The 19,101-nt window shown below is 40.4% G+C and overlaps 2 protein-coding genes across 15 annotated transcripts in view; one reads left to right on the top strand and one right to left on the bottom strand.

Moving 5' to 3' along the window:
- Positions 1–446: 446 nt before the first annotated feature.
- Positions 447–2,489, bottom strand: MPLKIP (M-phase specific PLK1 interacting protein). Its single transcript, NM_001075389.2, has 2 exons — positions 2,107–2,489; positions 447–1,158 (listed from the first exon to the last, which is right to left on the bottom strand). Exons 1-2 carry the CDS (start codon positions 2,443–2,445, stop codon positions 958–960), a joined length of 540 nt encoding a protein of 179 aa, NP_001068857.1. The 5' UTR covers positions 2,446–2,489; the 3' UTR covers positions 447–957.
- Positions 2,490–2,890: 401 nt separating this feature from the next.
- Positions 2,891–19,101, top strand: part of SUGCT (succinyl-CoA:glutarate-CoA transferase) — an 875,539-nt gene continuing 859,328 nt past the window's right edge. For 13 of the 14 annotated variants that reach the window (XR_009494110.1, XR_009494109.1, XM_059885353.1 and 10 more), the window contains exons 1-3: positions 2,891–3,023; positions 17,458–17,509; positions 18,145–18,218. Coding sequence is in view for 12 of the 14 variants with exons in the window: in XM_059885353.1 (XP_059741336.1) it covers positions 2,924–3,023; positions 17,458–17,509; positions 18,145–18,218 (226 nt within the window). In the remaining 2 variants the exon portion in view is untranslated. 14 annotated transcript variants of the gene reach the window in all.

Below are 19,101 nucleotides of genomic sequence, written 5' to 3'. Positions count from 1 at the left end.
GTGGGTCTAAGATCATGGGACTCTGCCTCATTCTAGGGATGGGTCCATGTTCAAATTTATTATGCTACGCTGCCTTGATCATAGTTATTGGATCAAGACTACAAAAAAAGACCAAGCATGACCAATCTGTCTTCACTGGGATTGACGAGAGTTGGGAAATATTCTCTTCACAATGGAAGTGATTTGAGACTGCTGATAGCCATCTTCCTAGACTCAAGAGAAAATAATTCCACAATACTGGGAGATATGGAGTAGAGAAATTCAGACGCAGAATTCTTTAATCTAGCTATGCAAGAAATAGGTCCATCCTTGCCTTTTTCAGTTAAATGAGTATAAAGGCTAGAAATAGTTTTAAATTTAAGCGTAAGTGGGTTTCTCTAACTTTCTACCAAGTTTCAATGCATTTTTACAAAAGCATTTCATAAAATATGGACACAGAACAATGGTTATAATATGAATAGAAATTTTTTTTATTCTCTTCCTTTACCCCCTTTTCCCTATGAACAAATATATAGACCTGTCTACAGCACAAAGTATGGTCTATTTTCAAAAGCAGTATCCAAAATATATTCTTATGAATTCTAACTATGTGATTACAAAGCATTATTTTAATAATTCTTTTTTAGCATATGACAAAAGCACAATATAGCTAGAAAGACAAACTGCTTTATTTTAAAACACTGGAAAAAACATTAAAAGGCAAATGTCCATTATATAACCAAGAATGTTAAGCATTTGGAAAATGTTAATCTTCTAAATTGTGGTAGGCACTTCCAGAGAGCTAAATATTGCAAATTATCCTACCAGATGTCTTCTGTAATACCAAAAATACTTGATATGATGAAACACACAACTAATTACCCAAAGTCACCATGTTAGGTTTCAATTTAATTACAAGTAAAAGTTTTGTCCAAGATGTTCCTGACACATGAAGCGTCCAGTTGAATTTCAGAAATGTTAACAAAAGTATCTTCCTTTTTTGCCTGTGAATGTTTGGGTATTGCTGTATTGTTGGCTTATATCCACTACAGATACTGGTTCTAGGCCAGCCCAAGGGTCTTCAAGCATTGAAGGCTTGAAATAACTCTCCAACTCATTAGACATTCTCTTTTCTCTACCACGCCCTGATCCAAATGGTGTAGATGTCCTTGGAGAACCCTTTAGGAAAAAAATCATTAGTTAAAGACATTTAGCAGAGGTAAGAGTGGAACTTTTTTCTTTAGCGGCTAGTGGGGGTCACACTGCTAGTTAAAAATTATGTCTTGAACCCAGTTATGTTCAATTTCAAAGTCCATGCTTCTTTTAATCTAGTGTTTTTAAAAAGTAAACCAATTTGGTATACTTAATAATTTTATGCCCACTGTCAGTTCAAATTCTTTTGGATTTCTAATGTGTTAACTTTGCCAAATGAAAAGCTGATGATGAAATAAGAAATGTAGTTTTCTGTTATTTCTCTATTTTTTCTGGAGGCAAATTTCTGGAGGTAAAATTCTTTTACCCTACAGCTTCAAAATTTCTAAACCTTCCCATCTCATTAGCTCCACACTCAAAGAGGTGTTTTGGTTTAGCATAAAGTTGGAAAACTACTAAGCACATTTAAGTTGTAAACCACAGAATCCTAGAAACACTACAAAGACTTGGAGCAGAAGCCAGTTGTATTCGGAAAACCAAGGTAAAAAAAAGTGGAAGAAGAAAAGAAAAAGGTGCCAACAGTAGGGATATGGCACTAGCCTATAACTCAAGACAGATGAGCTCTACGCTAGGGATTCATTCGCTGTTTTTCCCCCTCGGAGAGCGGGGACTCGGCATAGTCTACTGCTACCAACAGGCCATGCCCCTGACAAAGGAGAGGGAATTAGGGAAACCTCCTGTGCACAAGCGGCACGGTACTGGTGAAAAAGCAGGAGGGCTCCAGAAACAAGTCGGGCTCTGCCACTTTGTAGAGCATTCCAAAGAAAGCTACACTTCTCTGAGCCTCAGTTTATTCATCGGCAACACAGGGCTAACGACAGTATCCCACCTCATAGAGGAGTCAAAATAATCCACGTAAAGGGAGTACCATGCCTGCCATACAGTAAGAGCTCGGCAAACGCTGGCTATTATTACCTGGGGGTGGGTCTGCTGCTGCCCTGGGGAGTAGCCGAATTGCTGCTGGGACCCCGCGGGGGACTTGGAGTAGTTGCCAGGGTAGCCGCCAGGGGACGGAGACCCGAACCGGCCCCCAGGGAAGTTGCCGCCGTGTCGCGGAGAAAGGCCGCTCCCGTAGGGCCTAGATCGGGGCCCGTACGGCGGCGTGTGGTGTGGACTCCCGTACCCGTCCCGCGGGGATGGCGGCCGCGGTCCGCCTCCGCTCGGGGTACCCCGGAAGCTGCTCCCGTTCCCCCAACCTCCTACACCCGGGCCGGGGTAAGGAGGAGTCGGGGGTCGAAAATTCTGTCGCTGCATCTCAGCGGACGACGACAAGGATCTCACTGGCGCGTTCTCCTGCCGGAACTGTCGCGAGCAACCCTTCTCTTATACTTGGCGGTCCTTCACCAAAACACTCCTCCGTCCTCCAGCATTATATAGCACATTGGTTCCGGGCTCACAAAGGTTCCTCTAGGGCGGCAGGATAAGTACGTTATCGAATTGGGTACAGATTGAGTTAAGTGAAGGAAGGAGGCGGAAAATGGATAAAGGAAAGGCCAAACACCGGGGAAGCCCCAGCAATGGCCTTTGAAGTCTCGCGGGCTTTGGTTGGGACTGACCCACCGACTAGACGCCTGCCCAGAGCTGGGTGGGTGGTTAAGGGAGCTCGGCCGGGCCGAGCCCGGCCCCTCCCACCTGGTGCCGGGAGAGGGATGAGTTGTCCGCGGGCGCCCCCAGTGGCCGCGCGAGCGCGGAGTTCTCCACTCGGGGAGCCAGGATTTGTGAGCGGCGCGCAATGCTGGCGTCGCTGGCGAGGGTCGCCGCTCTGCGGAGAACCGGCCTTTTCTCCCGCCCGGGCGGCGGGACGGGGCTGTGGACCGGCCGCCCGCAGTCAGGTACCCTCCGAAACTCGGTCCAGGTGGCGAAAGAGACCCCAGTCCCAGCCTTCCCACTCAGGCGGCAATCTGAGCAGAGCGGTGCGCTTTCCTGTAGTATCCGCTGACCCCGTCGCCCGCCCTCTGACCTTTCGCGTCTCCCCAGCGCCCTGGCTCCGCGATCGCCGAGTGGTCACCCTGCCCGACGTCCGGGTTCCGGTCCGGGCCCCGCGCGGGCCTACCGGGCGGACTCGCCTTTCTCCCTTACTCATCCCTCCTCGTCTCCCATGTTTAAATAACTTGAAAAATGTACCCCCTACCCCCCACCCCTGCAACCAGCTGCATTTCAGAAAGGATTTCAGACTGCATCTTTAAATAACTCGGGGGTGAGACTGTTCGCAGATGCCGGACTTTATTCCCTTCCTTGTTCTTGTTAAATGAAGTCGGGTAAGGGAGGTGATTAGGAAGCAGAGATCCTGATTTTCAAAACGAACATTTGTCCAGAGCTCTTAAAATAATGGCCATTTCACAGACCTTTGGTTATAAAGAAAAATGTGATCATTCAAGAAATGACCCCTAAGGTATAAACACACCTTTGAACCGAAGACCTGGCTCAGAATTTTATTTAGAAGATGAAATTTGGATTTATTGCAGTTTTCTGAAACTATCTTGACTCCCTTCGAATTTGGGGATGAAAGTCTACGGTGAGCCTTGAAATCAGCTTGTAGGAAAAAGAATCTTAGAGAATTTTAGGACTCATTTAATCATAGCCTAATGGGTAGCGTGGATCTGTGCCTTTCAGCCTATGAACATTCTTGCAGCTTCCACTCCTCACCTTCCGTTTGACATATTCTGTGGCATGTGGCAAGCTGAAGAATGTGTTGTTTTCTTAGCTTCTATCCTTGATGAATGGAGAAACACGCAGTTTTTTTGCCATTGTTTGAGAGAATTTGGTTCTTCAGATTTCTCCTTTAGACACAAGTTGTAGAATCAATCAAGGCAGGGTAATCACGTTGAGGCTTTGTGATGCAATTAAGGCCTGAGGATCCTCCCAGAGTACCCTCTTTAAACATACCTCTATCCTAGTGACTTCCCTGGTGGCTCAGATGGTAAAGCGTCTGCCTATAATGCCGAGACCCTGGTTCGATCCCTGGGTCAGGAAGACTCCGTGGAGAAGGAAATAGCAACCCATTCCAGTACTCTTGTCTGGAAAATCCCATGGACGGAGGAGCCTGGTAGGCTACAGTCCATGGGGTTGCAAAGAGTCGGACACGACTGAGCGACTTCTTTCTTTCACTGTCCTGTCCGGAAATTCACCTTCCTGGACATAGTTTAATGCCTGGTAATTGGGCTCTCAGATATTTATTGAATGAATGAGTGGGTCACATCATAACCCACATGAGTGGGTTAGTGAGTCTCACTTGTAATGACCTTTAATGTCATCAAGAGGTAGGTCACCAGTCTACCTCTTGGTGGGAGGGCGCAGAGAAATGAGGGTGGCAGGGACTAAATTACCTTTGTTAATAGTTAAATAATTAGCAAATGATTTGTTGAATTGAGTGAAGTACTGTAAGTTGTCTTTTTACTTGGCTTGTACTTCTGGAATGTTCTTCCCTGTAGCGATATCTTGTTATCTTCCACACATATGAACTTGTATTAGAAACAAGAAATAAAGTGTGAAATTTTTGACGAGTAGATTATGTATGACATTGTGCTCTCCGTTATGTTTTCAGGTATTAATATATAGGAGGAGTGAGGGAGAGCACATTCTTAATTGTATGAAAACTGAAGATTCCACTTGAATCACTTCTGAGTATAGGCAATTTGCCTTTTTACAGATGAGAAAGATTGTCCAAGAGAAATTAAGTGACTGAAACGGGAATCTAACTTCTTGTTCACGGAGTCGAAGAATGGAATCCACGAACATGCAGACTCTCATGGTAGCAAGCAAATAGGATTTATCAGAAAGGAGGAAAGTACAAAGCTCTCAGCATAGACACTGGGGGTGGGGGGTATTAAAGAGTCCCTAAGAAGGTGGGGATTACAGCAGTCTTATATCTTTACCAGTATTAATCTGTACATTTTTGGTTGGCTCCTGTCCTTAAAGTACATCATTTTTGACCAATCAATTTAAAGGTCAAAGTGTTTAACTTAACATCTTCATGGCTTCATAATATGTACTTCATGGCATATCTTTTTTAGACATTTAGAGATTAGTAGATATAACTTTAATTGTGAACATTTGTAAATGTAGCTAGAGTCTTCACAGGTGTTAACCTGGGGATTGCAATCTGACAGCCTAAGCTGATGGGTCTGAGGTCCCAAGACGCATATTTCAATTTGTTTATGTGGTGGTGAGTTCCGGGGGAGAGAAATGTAGGAAGTTTTATGTTGTATTACCTGGAAATAGAAAAGTGAAGTGGGATGATGTATGTGAGAGTATGGTGGCTGCTCCATGAATGAAGTCGGAATCCTGTGAGGAGAAAAGGGCACTTTAACATTTGTGTGAGTAACACGAGTATTGTTCTGACAAAAAGAGAATTGTAGAACTGTTTAGGGAGGACCACCTTTAGAAAACAGGATCCCAAATAGGATAGTGCATTTATTGAAGACACTATTAATGGCTAGGTGATGTCTTCAAGTGACATTGTACTTAGAGGACATCAACAAGCAAAGCGTTAAGGAACTTTCTCAGTACCTATGAAGTATATGGGGATCTCCAAAATAATTGGCTAACTTTCTGATGATGCATGTTTTACACGTTTTATATTAATGCAAGTAAGAGTATCACAGATTTAAGTGTAAATTTAAGTGTAAGTGAAAATGGGAACTTGTCCGTTTCTATAAGACTGGAGTGGGTTGCCATTGCCTTCTCCTTCTATAAGACAGAAAATCTTTATTGGGGTTACCAAAGTTTTTTTTAGTGTTTCTTTTTTTCAGTAGATTAAAAACAATTTTTTTTTGGTAGAGCCGTTTTGAGAGCATATGGCTTCGTGTTTGAAGGAGGAATTGGGATTCCCAGAGCTGCTCACTCTGTTTCCTCCTTTATCTGCCTCCTTGAAAAGACACTTCTGGCACCTCTGAGGAATTTCTAGGGCTCTCCAGAAAGGATTTGAAACCCAATATGTTTGGTAGGCATCAGGTATTAATGAGTGCTGAAAACGTAAATACTTTGGTTAGTTTTTACTACTTATTACCAAGGAGTGAATATTTTCATGTTTCTGCATGGTCAGGGCTTTCTACGCTAAGAAAACTAGAACTTGGGTTAAAGGCCAAGCCTTGGAAGTTAAAAGATGACTGAAATGGTAGAGAGCTTCCAGGAAATTTATGTTTATATTTCATAGGGGTATAAAACTCAGAGCCTTGGATACTTTCCCAAGATTGAGATTGTTAACCCAGTGAAGTTTATCTTTCCCCCTGGAGACATTTATTTACATTCCAGAGAGTCAGCCCAGGGACCATCCCCCTTTCTTCCTGAGGAGAATTTGCTTACTTTAGGGCCATTAGTGGTCTCTGCTTTTTTGCGGGAAGGTGCAGTGCCAGCAGCTGTCTCATACAAACTGATTGGTTTATAATTTGGGGGACCTTTCCTTGGGTTCAGTCCTTGGACGTGCAGGTGAAGTCCACCAGCTCTCATTATGACTCCTGCAACTTATTAATTGGGGAGAAAATGGTGCATGTCTTGATGTAAGAAATAATAACTCTGATCTCTGCTTCAGAAACCACGGTTTTGAATAAGTATGGGTATTAAAGACCATGTATTTTTAATGAAAGCACTTCTTAGGACAGGAGAGTGTATTTAATAGTTTCTATGTTAGAAATGTTTGTTCCAATTTTAGTATATGTGCTCCTGAAGCTAGTCCTGGAAATGTTTGTTCTGGTATCTCTCGGGATCTGCAGAGGATTGATTCCAGGATTCCACCCCCTTGGATACCAAAATCCAAGGACGCTCAAGTTCCTTACTATATAAAATGGTTTGGTATTTGCATATAACCACATGTTCTGTGTTTACTTTATAATACCGAATACAATGTAAATAATATGTAAATAGTTGTAAATACAATGCAACTGCTCTGTAAATAGTCGTGGGAGGCATATTCAAGCTTTGCTCTTGGGAATTTTTTTCTCCCCAATATTTTCAATCCACCATTGGTTGAATCTGTAGTTGAGGAACCCATGGATGGGGGGTGGAGTGGAGCTACTGTGATATACTTAGAGCATAAGCTACCATAGTATTCCCTGAGGCCTTTCAGATTATCTCTGTTTTCCTCTTCTCTTGTTAGCTGTTTAGCTGTTGCATGTTAAAGACTGTCAAGAGTAGAAAAGTAAATGCATCTCTAGGATATGATTAGTTCATTCATTAATAGGATGAGGTCTGCATTGAACACAGTAGATCACTTAACTATCACTTATGTAATGTTCTCATTGATTAAGCAGGTGTTGGAAGCAACTTGTTCTTGTCTCTGAGAGCCAAACTACTGTTAATGATCTTCTTTTCAGTTCTAAGCATGTTTCCATTGTCCATAGTAGTCAAGCACAGGTGAAATGTTTTATACAAGTGTATTTCTTTTTGATTAATATTCAGCCATGTGTAATACGTGTTAATGCATTAAGTCACTTATGAAAGTTTTTATTGAATATAATAAAATTGTTGACAGAATACTTTGACATGAAGAAAAATGTTAAAGAATGTAATTATTCTTTTCCAGATACAATTTTTTGTTTTAAAAGAGTGAATAAAATTTTAATGTCACTAGAATTTGTATCTTTGTGTTTTGTACTCATAAAAGGTTAATATTCTTACTACACGAAGAACCCGTACAGATCAATAAGGAAAAGATAAATGTGCCCGTAGACATATGGGCCAACAAGAAGAAAACATTATTTACAGGAGAAGATAAAAAAAAAAAGAGAAAGTATGAAAAGCAGTGTAATTTCTTGTCACTAAGTAAATGAAAATTAAAATGGTAGTAATGTGCAAATTTTTAACTGTTGAATTTACAACAAACAAGTAAACAAAAAGCTCCCAAAACTAAGCCGTTGTGGGTTATGGGAGCTAGTGGAGAACATTGTTTTCCACGGCTGATGCTGGTATATATTGGTGCTGCTTTTCTGGTGGACAGTTTGATAGTATGTATGAAAAGTTTGAATGAATTTACAACAAGAACATAGCTAGGCCACCTTAAGACCTGCCTCTGTCCTTGGAAACATGCTCCTCATTGTGCCTTCTTAACCCCCCCAATTTTCATTCCATGGGGATAGTCTTGATCCCTGTCTCCTGTACAATGTCACGAACCTCATTCCATAGCTCATCAGGCACTCTATCTATCAGATCTAGGCCCTTAAATCTATTTCTCACTTCCACTGTATAATCATAAGGGATTTGATTTAGGTCATACCTGAATGGTCTAGTGATTTTCCCTACTTTCTTCAATTTAAGTCTGAATTTGGCAATAAGGAGTTCATGGTCTGAGCCACAGTCAGCTCCTGGTCTTGTTTTTGCTGACTGTATAGAGCTTCTCCATCTTTGGCTGCAAAGAATATAATCAATATGATTTCGGTGTTGACCATCTGGTGATGTCCACGTATAGAGTCTTCTCTTGTGTTGTTGGAAGAGGGTGTTTGTTATGACCAGTGCATTTTCTTGGCAAACTCTATTAGTCTTTGCCCTGCTTCATTCCGTATTCCAAGGCCAAATTTGCCTGTTATGCCAGGTGTTTCTTGACTTCTACTTTTGCATTCTGGTCCCCTATAATGAAAAGGACATTTTTTTGGGTGTTAGTTCTAAAAGGTCTTGTAGGTCTTCATAGAACCGTTCAACTTCAGTTTCTTCAGCGTTACTGGTTGGGGTATAGACGTGGATTCCTGTGATATTGAATGGTTGGCCTTGGAAACAAACAGAGATCATTCTGTCATTTTTGAGATTGCATCCAAGTACTGCATTTCGGACTCTTTTGTTGACCATGATGGCTACTCCATTTCTTCTGAGGGATTCCTGTCCGCAGTAGTAGATATAATGGTCATCTGAGTTAAATTCACCCATTCCAGTCCATTTCAGTTCGCTGATTCCTAGAATGTCGACATTCACTCTTGCTGTCTCTTGTTTGACCACTTCCAATTTGCCTTGATTCATGGACCTGACATTCCAGTTTCCTATGCAATATTGCTCTTTACAGCATCGGACCTTGCTTCTATCACCAGTCACATCCACAGCTGGGTATTGCTTTTGCTTTACCTCCATCCCTTCATTCTTTCTGGAGTTATTTCTCCACTTATCTCCAGTAGCATATTGGGCACCTACTGACCTGGGGAGTTTCTCTTTCAGTATCCTATCATTTTGCCTTTTCATACTGTTTATGGGGTTCTCAAGGCAAGAATACTGAAGTGGTTTGCCATTCCCTTCTCCAGTGGACCACATTTTGTCAGATCTCTCCATCAACCCATCTTGGGTTGCCCCATGGGCATGGCTTAGTTTCATTGAGTTAGACAAGGCTGTGGACAAAGCGCCTTACAAATAGCTGTGAAAAGAAGAGAAGCGAAAAGCAAAGGAGAAAAGGAAAGATATAAACATCTGAATGCAGAGTTCCAAAGAATAGCAAGAAGAGATAAGAAAGCCGTCTTCAGCAATCAATGCAAAGAAATAGAGGAAAACAACAGAATGGGAAAGACTAGAGATCTCTTCAAGAAAATCAGGGATACCAAAGGAACATTTCATGCAAACATGGGCTCGATAAAGGACAGAAATGGTATGGACCTAACAGAAGCAGAAGATATTAAGAAGAGGTGGCAAGAATACTCAGAAGAACTGTACAAAAAAGATCTTCACGACCCAGATAATCCCGATGGTGTGATCACTGACCTAGAGCCAGACATCCTGGAATGTGAAGTCAAGTGGGCCTTAGAAAGCATCACTACGAACAAAGCTAGTGGAGGTGATAGAATTCCAGTTGAGCTATTCCAAATCCTGAAAGATGATGCTGTGAAAGTGCTGCACTCAATATGCCAGCAAATTTGGAAAACTCATCAGTGGCCACAGGACTGGAAAAGGTCAGTTTTCATTTCAGTCCCAAAGAAAGGCAATGCCAAAGAATGCTCAAACTACCGCACAATTGCACTCATCTCACACGCTAGTAAAGTAATGCTCAAAATTCTCCAAGCCAGGCTTCAGCAATATGTGAATCATGAACTTCCTGATGTTCAAGCTGGTTTTAGAAAAGGCAGAGGAAACAGAGATCAAATTGCCAACATCCGCTGGATCATGGAAAAAGCAAGAGAGTTCCAGAAAAACATCTATTTCTGCTTTATTGACTATGCCAAAGCCTTTGACTGTGTGGATCACAATAAACTGTGGACAATTCTTCAAGAGATGGGAATACCAGACCACCTGATCTGGCTCTTGAGAAATTTGTATGCAGGTCAGGAAGCAACAGTTAGAACTGGACATGGAACAGCAGACTGGTTCCAAATAGAAAAGGAGTATGTCGAGGCTGTATATTGTCACCCTGTTTATTTAACTTCTACGCAGAGTACATCATGAGAAACGCTGGACTGGAAGAAACACAAGCTGGAATCAAGATTGCCGGGAGAAATATCAATAACCTCAGATATGCAGATGACACCACCCTTATGGCAGAAAGTGAAGAGGAACTAAAAAGCCTCTTGATGAAAGTGAAAGTGGAGAGTGAAAAAGTTGGCTTAAAGCTCAACATTCAGAAAACGAAGATCATGGCATCCGGTCCCATCACTTCATGGGAAATAGATGGGGAAACAGTGGAAACAGTGTCAGACTTTATTTTTCTGGGCTCCAAAATCACTGCAGATGGTGACTGCAGCCATGAAATTAAAAGATGATTACTCCTTGGAAGGAAAGTTATGACCAACCTAGATAGCATATTCAAAAGCAGAGACATTACTTTGCCAACAAAGGTCCGTCTAGTCAAGGCTATGGTTTTCCCTGTGGTCATGTATGGATGTGAGAGTTGGACTGTGAAGAAGGCTGAGCACTGAAGAATTGATGCTTTTAACTGTGGTGTTGGAGAAGACTCTTGAGAGTCCCTTGGACTGCAAGGAGATCCAACCAGTCCATTCTGAAGGAGATCAGCCCTGGGATTTCTTTGGAAGGAATGATGCTAAAGCTGAAACTCCAGTGCTTTGGCCACCTCATGCGAAGAGTTGACTCATTGGAAAAGACTCTGATGCTGGGAGGGATTGGGGGCAGGAGGAGAAGGGGACGACAGAGGATGAGATGGCTGGATGGCATCACTGACTTGATGGCCATGAGTCTGAGTGAACTCCAGGAGTTGGTGATGGACAGGGAGGCCTGGCGTGCTGCGCTTCATGGGGTTGCAAAGAGTCGGACACGACTGAGCAACTGATCTGATCTGATCTGATCTGGACCCTGCCAAACTCTAAAAGGCTTAGAGAATCATTTTTATCTTTACTACTTAAAGAGACATCCCTGGGAGGGTTCCATAGCACTTCACAGCAAGTATCCTAAGTTCTTCTAGACATCTCCTTCTCTTCAGAATGACCTATTGGAAGCTGTTGAAAACAAATCAAATCATAAACATTTTTTTCTGACATATGTATCTGTCTACTCACTTCTCCCAGGCTGTCCCTTCCCTTTCCATCTGTTCCTCCTGTTTTATTTGCAGTTGGTCTGTAAAATAGGGTTCCGTTCCCTTTTTGTGTTTAAAATAGGCTCATCACATTCACCATCTAACACTGCCCCCGGTTCCCACCCTCCCACATCTCGCACTCGCATGTTGTCTTCTTTTCTGTGATAATTAGAATGCCCTTCAAGTACCTATGATGGTGTTTTGCTGGTTGTCCCCTGGAATGGATGACTTTCCCTGATTCGCACGAAGGTCTTCCCTTTGGTCGGTCTTCTTCTGGAAGAAAGCCTCATCACCTACATGGTGAAGTTTCAGGGGTCTCATGGGTTTGTGGGCATTCATATTCTGTAGTTTACAACTGTCATTTGCTCCACGAGTTCCTGGTTCAGCCACTTGTTATCCCTGAGTTATTCTCTTCAGGCTCATTAAAGAGGCCTCAACCCTGAAGCTTTTTTCTCTGGCTTCCTGACTTTTGGTTGTGAATCCTATAACTATAAATTGATTACTTATAAAGTCTCTAAGTTGGTACTGTTTTCTACCCTTCAATGTTCCAGTCTACACTAGTGGTCTTTCTCCTAAATGACTTTTGATTAGCAACGCATTGCATATACTAAGTTCATATTAAAAAATTTGTTTATCACAAATAAATTTTATAGTAAGAACTAAGGTGAGGGTAAGATCTGTAATGTGTGAGGAATATGCTTTCCTTTTACCCAGTGTAAGAAGCCTTGTCATGAAAGAAGGCTTATTTGTAGGTCTTCTTTGATCAGTTTTGGGGAAAAATATGTATGGAAGCTTAAGATCTGGAAATTGATTTCTTTAAAATGATTCATTGATTTCTTACGAAAGTCTTAACGTATCTCCGTTTGATGACTGCTGCTAGCAGTGAAGCAACTTACCCCTGAAATGGAACTCTAACTGGTTGGCTTGGACACTCTACATCCGCTTAGAGGAGACTACCATTTTTCTTCTGCCCATGCCTCATTTCTTCATTGGTCAGGAAAGGCTAGATGGGGCTGTGGTACAAATTAGCTCACAGTCACTGCAGTAGGACCATAGAAGCCTGGAGGACCTAATCGGATGTTTTTAAGGATTAGGGCTGGAATTAAGCTTATATTGCTTCTGTTTATGTGTGATTGGCCAGACCCCAGGCATTTGGCCCCAATCTAATTGCAAGAGAAACTGGGAAGTGAGAAGAGCAGAGGGATTAGGGATTAGCACCCATTGGTACTTTGGTTGTGTAATGCTTTACCTATCATTTGGTAGCCCTTTATTTCTAGTCTTTTTGCATTTTTTCTTCAAGTTTTCATTAAAATAGTAGCATCCAGCCATTTTAAAACTTCTTTGATTGCAAATCCCACAGTAATAGCCAAGTCCTTGCAAGGGAAGGGCAGTTCTGAAGAAACTGAGTGTCAATGAAGCATGAATTATAAACGATTATACGTTCTTACCCATCTTTCTATTGTTTTCTGTGTGCTTAGTCACTTAGTTGTGTCTGACTGTTTGTGACCCCATGGATGGTAGCCTGCCAGGCTCCTCTGTCCATAGGATTTTCCAAGCAAAAATACTGGAGTGGGTTGCCATTTCCTCCTCCAGGGAGTCTTCCCAACCCAGGAATCGAACCCATGTCTCCTGCGGCTCCTGCACTGCAGGTGTAGACTTTACCGCTGAACCGAATTGTCTCTAAATGTCTCATAACTTGAGTGTCACTTCCACACTATCTTTTTACCACTCAAAAATTTTAGTTTCCCTGGAATGTTTTCCAGTGGATTCTGATTTTCCAAGTACTCTGAACCCCTAAAATTTCCTGCCAAATTATACTATTAGGAACAGAGAATTCCTTCAAGACTCAACCTGTGCTAGAAAGAAAATATCCTGCTAACTTTTCTAAATAAAGCTTGGAAGAGATATCCATCTACTGGCTCACTCCTAAGTTCTGGTAATTAAGTTCTCTGTAAAAATATCAAATCAAGAAGCCTTCTGATGTATATCACATGTTGTATTTGATAGTGATATTCGATCAGTTTGTTTTAGGACTTGACTTTTTTGTTTAATGTCTCAGTAGTTGGCTAGTACAGTGGGAGAGGGATGTCATGGTTGCTGCCACACAAATGAGCCACTTGTGTGGGCATCTGTCAATTATATCCACACTGGTGTTCAAATTTATTTGTGTCATGGAAACCTAGGGCCAAATACCAGAGGAGTCCTAGAAGCAACTCTGGCAAGCATAAATTTGATGGCAGCTTCATTATAATTATATTTCTTTGCATGGTTACTCAGCTATATCAACATAATAGCTTTCCATCCTAGAGGCCAAATAAGATAGAGCGATATACAAGCTGCTCACTATATCTCAACAAATTACGTTATAAAGGATGCTCTTTTCAACTGTTTTTCACCCTGAAATCAGTCTATTCTGGTCTTTCATAAGGAAACAAAATACGGCTGTAGATATCTTTTTAAAGTATAGAATATTGAGAATAATATTATTTTCTGTTCCTTAATCATGAGTCATGTGATTGCTTTCAAATCTGGATTATTTACTTAATAGGTATTGGGACTGTATATTACATTGGTGATGAGGATGATAACAACAATTGTTGGTATTAGTGAGCATTTACTATATGCCAGGAGAAGGAAATGGCAACCCACTCCAGTATTCTTGCTTGGAGAATCCCAGGGACAGAGGGGCCTAGTGGGCTGCCGTCTATGGGGTCGCACAGAGTCGGACTGAAGCGACTTAGCAGCAGCAGCAGCAGCAGGAAGTGTACTTTGTGTGTGCCTGTGTGCTAAGTCGGTTCAGTCATATCTGACTCTTTGCATCCCCATGGACTATAGCCTGCCAGGCCCTTCTGTCCATGAGATTCTCCAGGCAAGAATACCGCAAGGTTGCCATGCCCTCCTCCAGGAGATCTTCCCAACCCAGATATCAAACCCAAGTCTCTTATGTCTCCTGCATTGGCAGGCGGGTTCTTCACCACTGACACCACTGGGAAGCCCCCATATAACATTTCACTTAATCTTTGCAAACTCTATGATGTAGGTGTTTCAAATGAGGAAATTGAAACAGAGAAATGTTTACCTTGGTCAAGGTCATTAGGATAGTAAATAGTGAAGCAGAGAATTAAATTCAGTCTCTAAGGTTTATGCTCTTACCTGTTTAAAACTCATTAATTGATTATGACTTAAATATGCTTTAGGGATTCCCTGGTGGCTCAGACGGTAAAGCGTCTGCCTGCAATGCGGGAGACCCGGGTTCGATCCCCGAGTCGGGAATATCCCCTGGAGAAGGAAATGGCAACCCATTCTAGTACTCTTGCCTAGAAAATTCCATGGATGGAGGAGCCTGGTGGGCTACAGTCCATGGGGTCGCAAAGAATCGGACACGACTGAGCGACTTCACTTTCACTTTAAATATGCTTTAGAAGTCCTTTTTGGTTATCTTCGCAGATCATAAAAGTAAAATGCTATTGGTTGATGTTAAATGAATTCATTTAAAAGTTTTTGCATCATTAAATAAAATTTTACTAATTTATTACGGTTGTGAGTTGACCTTGGTAGTGAAATATAGACTTCTCTTTATAGATTTATGATGAGAAGAGATTTATGAATTGAAGAGATCTCTAAATATATTTCCTGTATCATTTGAAGTAAAACAGGGGCTCCCAAAGAGATGAGTACAGAAGACTCATATTTTTGGAGTCTTATGGACAATAATTGCTTGTCAGTTCATTCCTAATGATATCAAAATATCTTCTCATATTTAAGATCTTTTTCTATGTTTTACTTTCTCTAAAATATCTTGTTTCTCTCTCAATTTGTTCTTCATGTTTTCACTTTTTCTTTTTTTCCCCTGATTTAAGGATTAAGCAAAATTACAGAAATAAGTAACTTAGCTAGTGAAAGTGTTCCATAAATTCTTACCCCAAGACTTAGCCAAGAGTAGAACATTATGAATGCTCCAGGTACCAACATTATTATTAATATTATTATGTATGTTTACAAACATAGGCTCATATTACACATTCTATTCTACAGCTTGAATTTTTAAAATTATTTATTTATTTGGCTGTGGCACTGGGAGTCTCTAGTTGTGGCACAGTTGCTTTGCAGCATGTAGGATCTTAGTTCCCTGATCAGGAATTGAACCTGGTTCCCCTGCATTGCAAGGTGAATTCTCAACCACTGGACCACCAGGCAAGTCCCTGATTTATTTTTTAACTTAGGAATATATCTTGGTCGACTTTATATGTCAGGGTATGTAGATCTGTCTCATTTTTTCTTAACATCGGCATGGTATTTTTTTATATGGATGTGCCAGTGCTTATTTAACATTTCACATGTTGGTGGATTTTTGCATTGTTTTGAATATTTTGCTTCAGTATTTAAAAAACAGTGAGACAATTCACAGTAGAAGATACATAAATGGCCTATTGTTACATGAAGAGATTTTGAATAGCATTAATCATCAAAGGAATGCAAATTGAAGCCTCAGAGAAATATCATATACCCATTAGAATGGGTAACATTAAAAAGATTAACAAGGGACTTCTCTGGTAGTCCAGTGGTTAAGACTCAGGTCCCAGTGCAAGAGACCGGTTTGATTCCTGGTCAGGGAACTAGATCCTGCATGCTGCAAGGAAGATTGAAGAGCCTATGTGCTGCAACTGAGACCCAATGCAGCCAAATAAATAAATTTAAAAAAGGTTAACAATACTTAGTGTTTCGAGGATGTGGAGCTTCTAGAACTCACATGTACTGCTGTACAGTCACTTTGGAAATCTGTTTGGCAGTTTCTTAGAACGTTAAGCATAACCTTACCATATTACCCAGCCATTCCACTAGGTATTTCGTCAAATGAAAACATGTCCAACAAAGACTTGTACATGCATGTTCATAGCAGCTTGATCCACTGGAACCTAAAACGAGCCTACTCAGTAGGTTAGAAAGAATAAAGAAAAACGTATATCCATGAACAGGATAGTACTTATACAAATTCAACAACATGGATGAGTCTCAATATCATTATGCTGAATGGAAGAAGCCACAAAAAAGGGTGTATGCTATATTATTTTAGTTAATATTTTAGAAAATGCTGATTAAACTGTAGTGACAGAAAGCAGATCAGTGGTTGCCTGAGGTTGGAAATGGAGGGAAAGGTAGTTTGCAAAGGGCAGGTGGAAACTTTCAGGTGATGGAAAGTTCTATTTGTGAGTTTGGAAAATGTGTAATGACATGTATCCATCATTATGGTATCATACAGAGTATTTTCAGTGTCCTAAAAATTCTGTGCTCAGCCTCTGTGACCCTCTCTCCTCCAACTTTTTATTTTTCATTAGGCAAATGATTTTACGTGTAGCTTTGGACTTTATTAAATGGGGAATAATCTGGTGTTAGAGGCTTTAAAATTTTTACAGATTCATAAATTGGATTGGTCAAGGGTTCTGTGTTATACACAGTTCCCTTTAGTAATCTGAAGGAAAATATATTTATTTATTTGGTAGTAATAGAGAGTACTTTCAGAATATGAAGAATTCTGCATTCAGTTCAGTTCAGTCGCTCAGTCGTGTCTGACCCTTTGTGACCCTGTGAGCTGGAGCACGCCAGGCCTCCCTGTCCAACACCAACACCCGGAGCCCACTCAAACTTATGTCCGTTGAATCGGTGATGCAATCCAACCATCTCATCCTCTGTCATTCCCTTCTCCTCCTGCCCTCAATCTTTCCCAGCATCAGGGTCAGCTGATGAGTCAGCTCTTTGCATCAGGTAGCCAAATTATGCATTATTCCTTCCTAAAATTAGTAATCAATTATCTTCAAGTATTTTCTCTGTTTTGCCAGATACTGACAATGTGAAACCACTGGAGGGTGTAAAGATTCTGGATCTAACGAGGTGTGTATTGGTTTATCTATGTTTTGGTGATTGAGTTTTCCCCTTCTCTAAAAAAGCATTTGTTTCTTGGATTATAAGAAGGTGCTTGTAAGCTTATCATTGACATTTTGGAAAGACAAATATCCTATAATTTCATTATTCTAAGGACAATTCACATAATATTTACACATTTCTTTCTAATCTGCGTATCTATGTATACTTTAAAAAAATGAAACCATATTGAAATTATAGGTTTATTCACATTTTATGCATTATGTTATATTTTGGCTGTTTTTTCCATGTCATTCAAAATTCAACAAAAATATACGATAATATTTTATTATATAGTTGTCACGTAATTACTTAGTCATCCCCCAGTGTTTTTCTAGTATAAAGTAGACTCCTTGTATGTAAATCTTGGCCTTAGAAAATCTTTCAGTTTCTTCTTTAGGGTAGAATTATGGAAGTAGAATTATTGCATCAAAGGGAATATACTTTTTAAAGCTCTTGATACATATGGCCAATTCACTTTTATAACAGTTTTAATTCTTACTAATATATATGAGCTTGTCTGTGTTGATGGACCATTAAGAAACAAATAAATATAAAAATCTTAAAGATGGTAATGAATTTATTTATCACTGTTAACATTGTAGAGTACTGGCCGGACCTTTTGCTACTATGAATTTAGGAGATCTTGGAGCAGAAGTTATAAAAGTGGAAAGACCAGGTAAAACTGTTCTCTTTAAAACATAGAAACAAGCTAATAAACAACCTATTTTTACAGATCATACTTTATGTTGATTAGCAAAATTAGTGTCAAGTAATAACATGCTTCTTCCTGTGTTTCTTGTGAATCTTTGGAGGGCAGGTATTGATGTCTGGTATTTATGATACAGTATGTAAGTGGGTGGACAGTAACTGACAGTATTGTGGTACTTGCTGTACATGTCTGATCTTTTGAACAGATTTTTAGTAAGCATTTTCCAGAGGTAAAACTAGGTTCATATCCTAATTTTATTTCTAGGGCAAAATAGATAGGGATGATCTCCTTGAATCTATTCCCAAATTAATATTTTTATCTTTGGTGTTTCTACACTTTAAGGCCACTTTGTGCAATTTAAAAAGTATTGGCCTCTCTTCCCCTAGTCACCTTCAAAATTAACTTCTAAAACCTCAGGAACAGTACAGAGATCGAAGCCCTCAGTATGGCAGCACAATTGGCTGTAGTATGTATTAGGGTACAACTGAATCAGGTATTCCTGGTGGTCTTATGCACTTTAATTTCTGTTATATTGAGACTTAAGAGGATGAAGAAGAGATCTACTTAATAACACTTAGGGCAGGAATATCTGCATTTTTCCGTTTGTTTTCTCACTGTTTTACCTCTGCAGACATCTTCCTGTGCAGATCACTACTTCAAAGTTGCCAAATGTTAATTAAAATATTGACTTCTGAAATTCATTATCAGCAAAGTTATGAATGTTGTTCTGTTTCTAATTAACCTTAGCAAGTGTACATAATGTCATAATCTGATAGTATTTGACAGTACTTATGTATACGATATTTCATAAGCATTTTTAATAAGATTTGTATTTTTAAATTTAGTATAT

This window comes from Bos taurus, chromosome 4 (genome assembly GCF_002263795.3).
Source record: "Bos taurus isolate L1 Dominette 01449 registration number 42190680 breed Hereford chromosome 4, ARS-UCD2.0, whole genome shotgun sequence".
Taxonomy (NCBI): Eukaryota; Metazoa; Chordata; class Mammalia; order Artiodactyla; family Bovidae; genus Bos; species Bos taurus.
This window is presented reverse-complemented; position numbering and strand designations above follow the sequence as displayed.

Excerpts from the sequence above, each read along its gene's own strand:
- MPLKIP (NM_001075389.2), bottom strand. The coding sequence starts at position 2,445 with ATGCAGCGACAGAATTTTCGACCCCCGACTCCTCCTTACCCCGGCCCG. Across the intron at positions 1,159-2,106 it reads AGCAGCAGACCCACCCCCAG|GGTTCTCCAAGGACATCTAC; the intron begins GTAATAATAGCC and ends TTTTTCCTAAAG.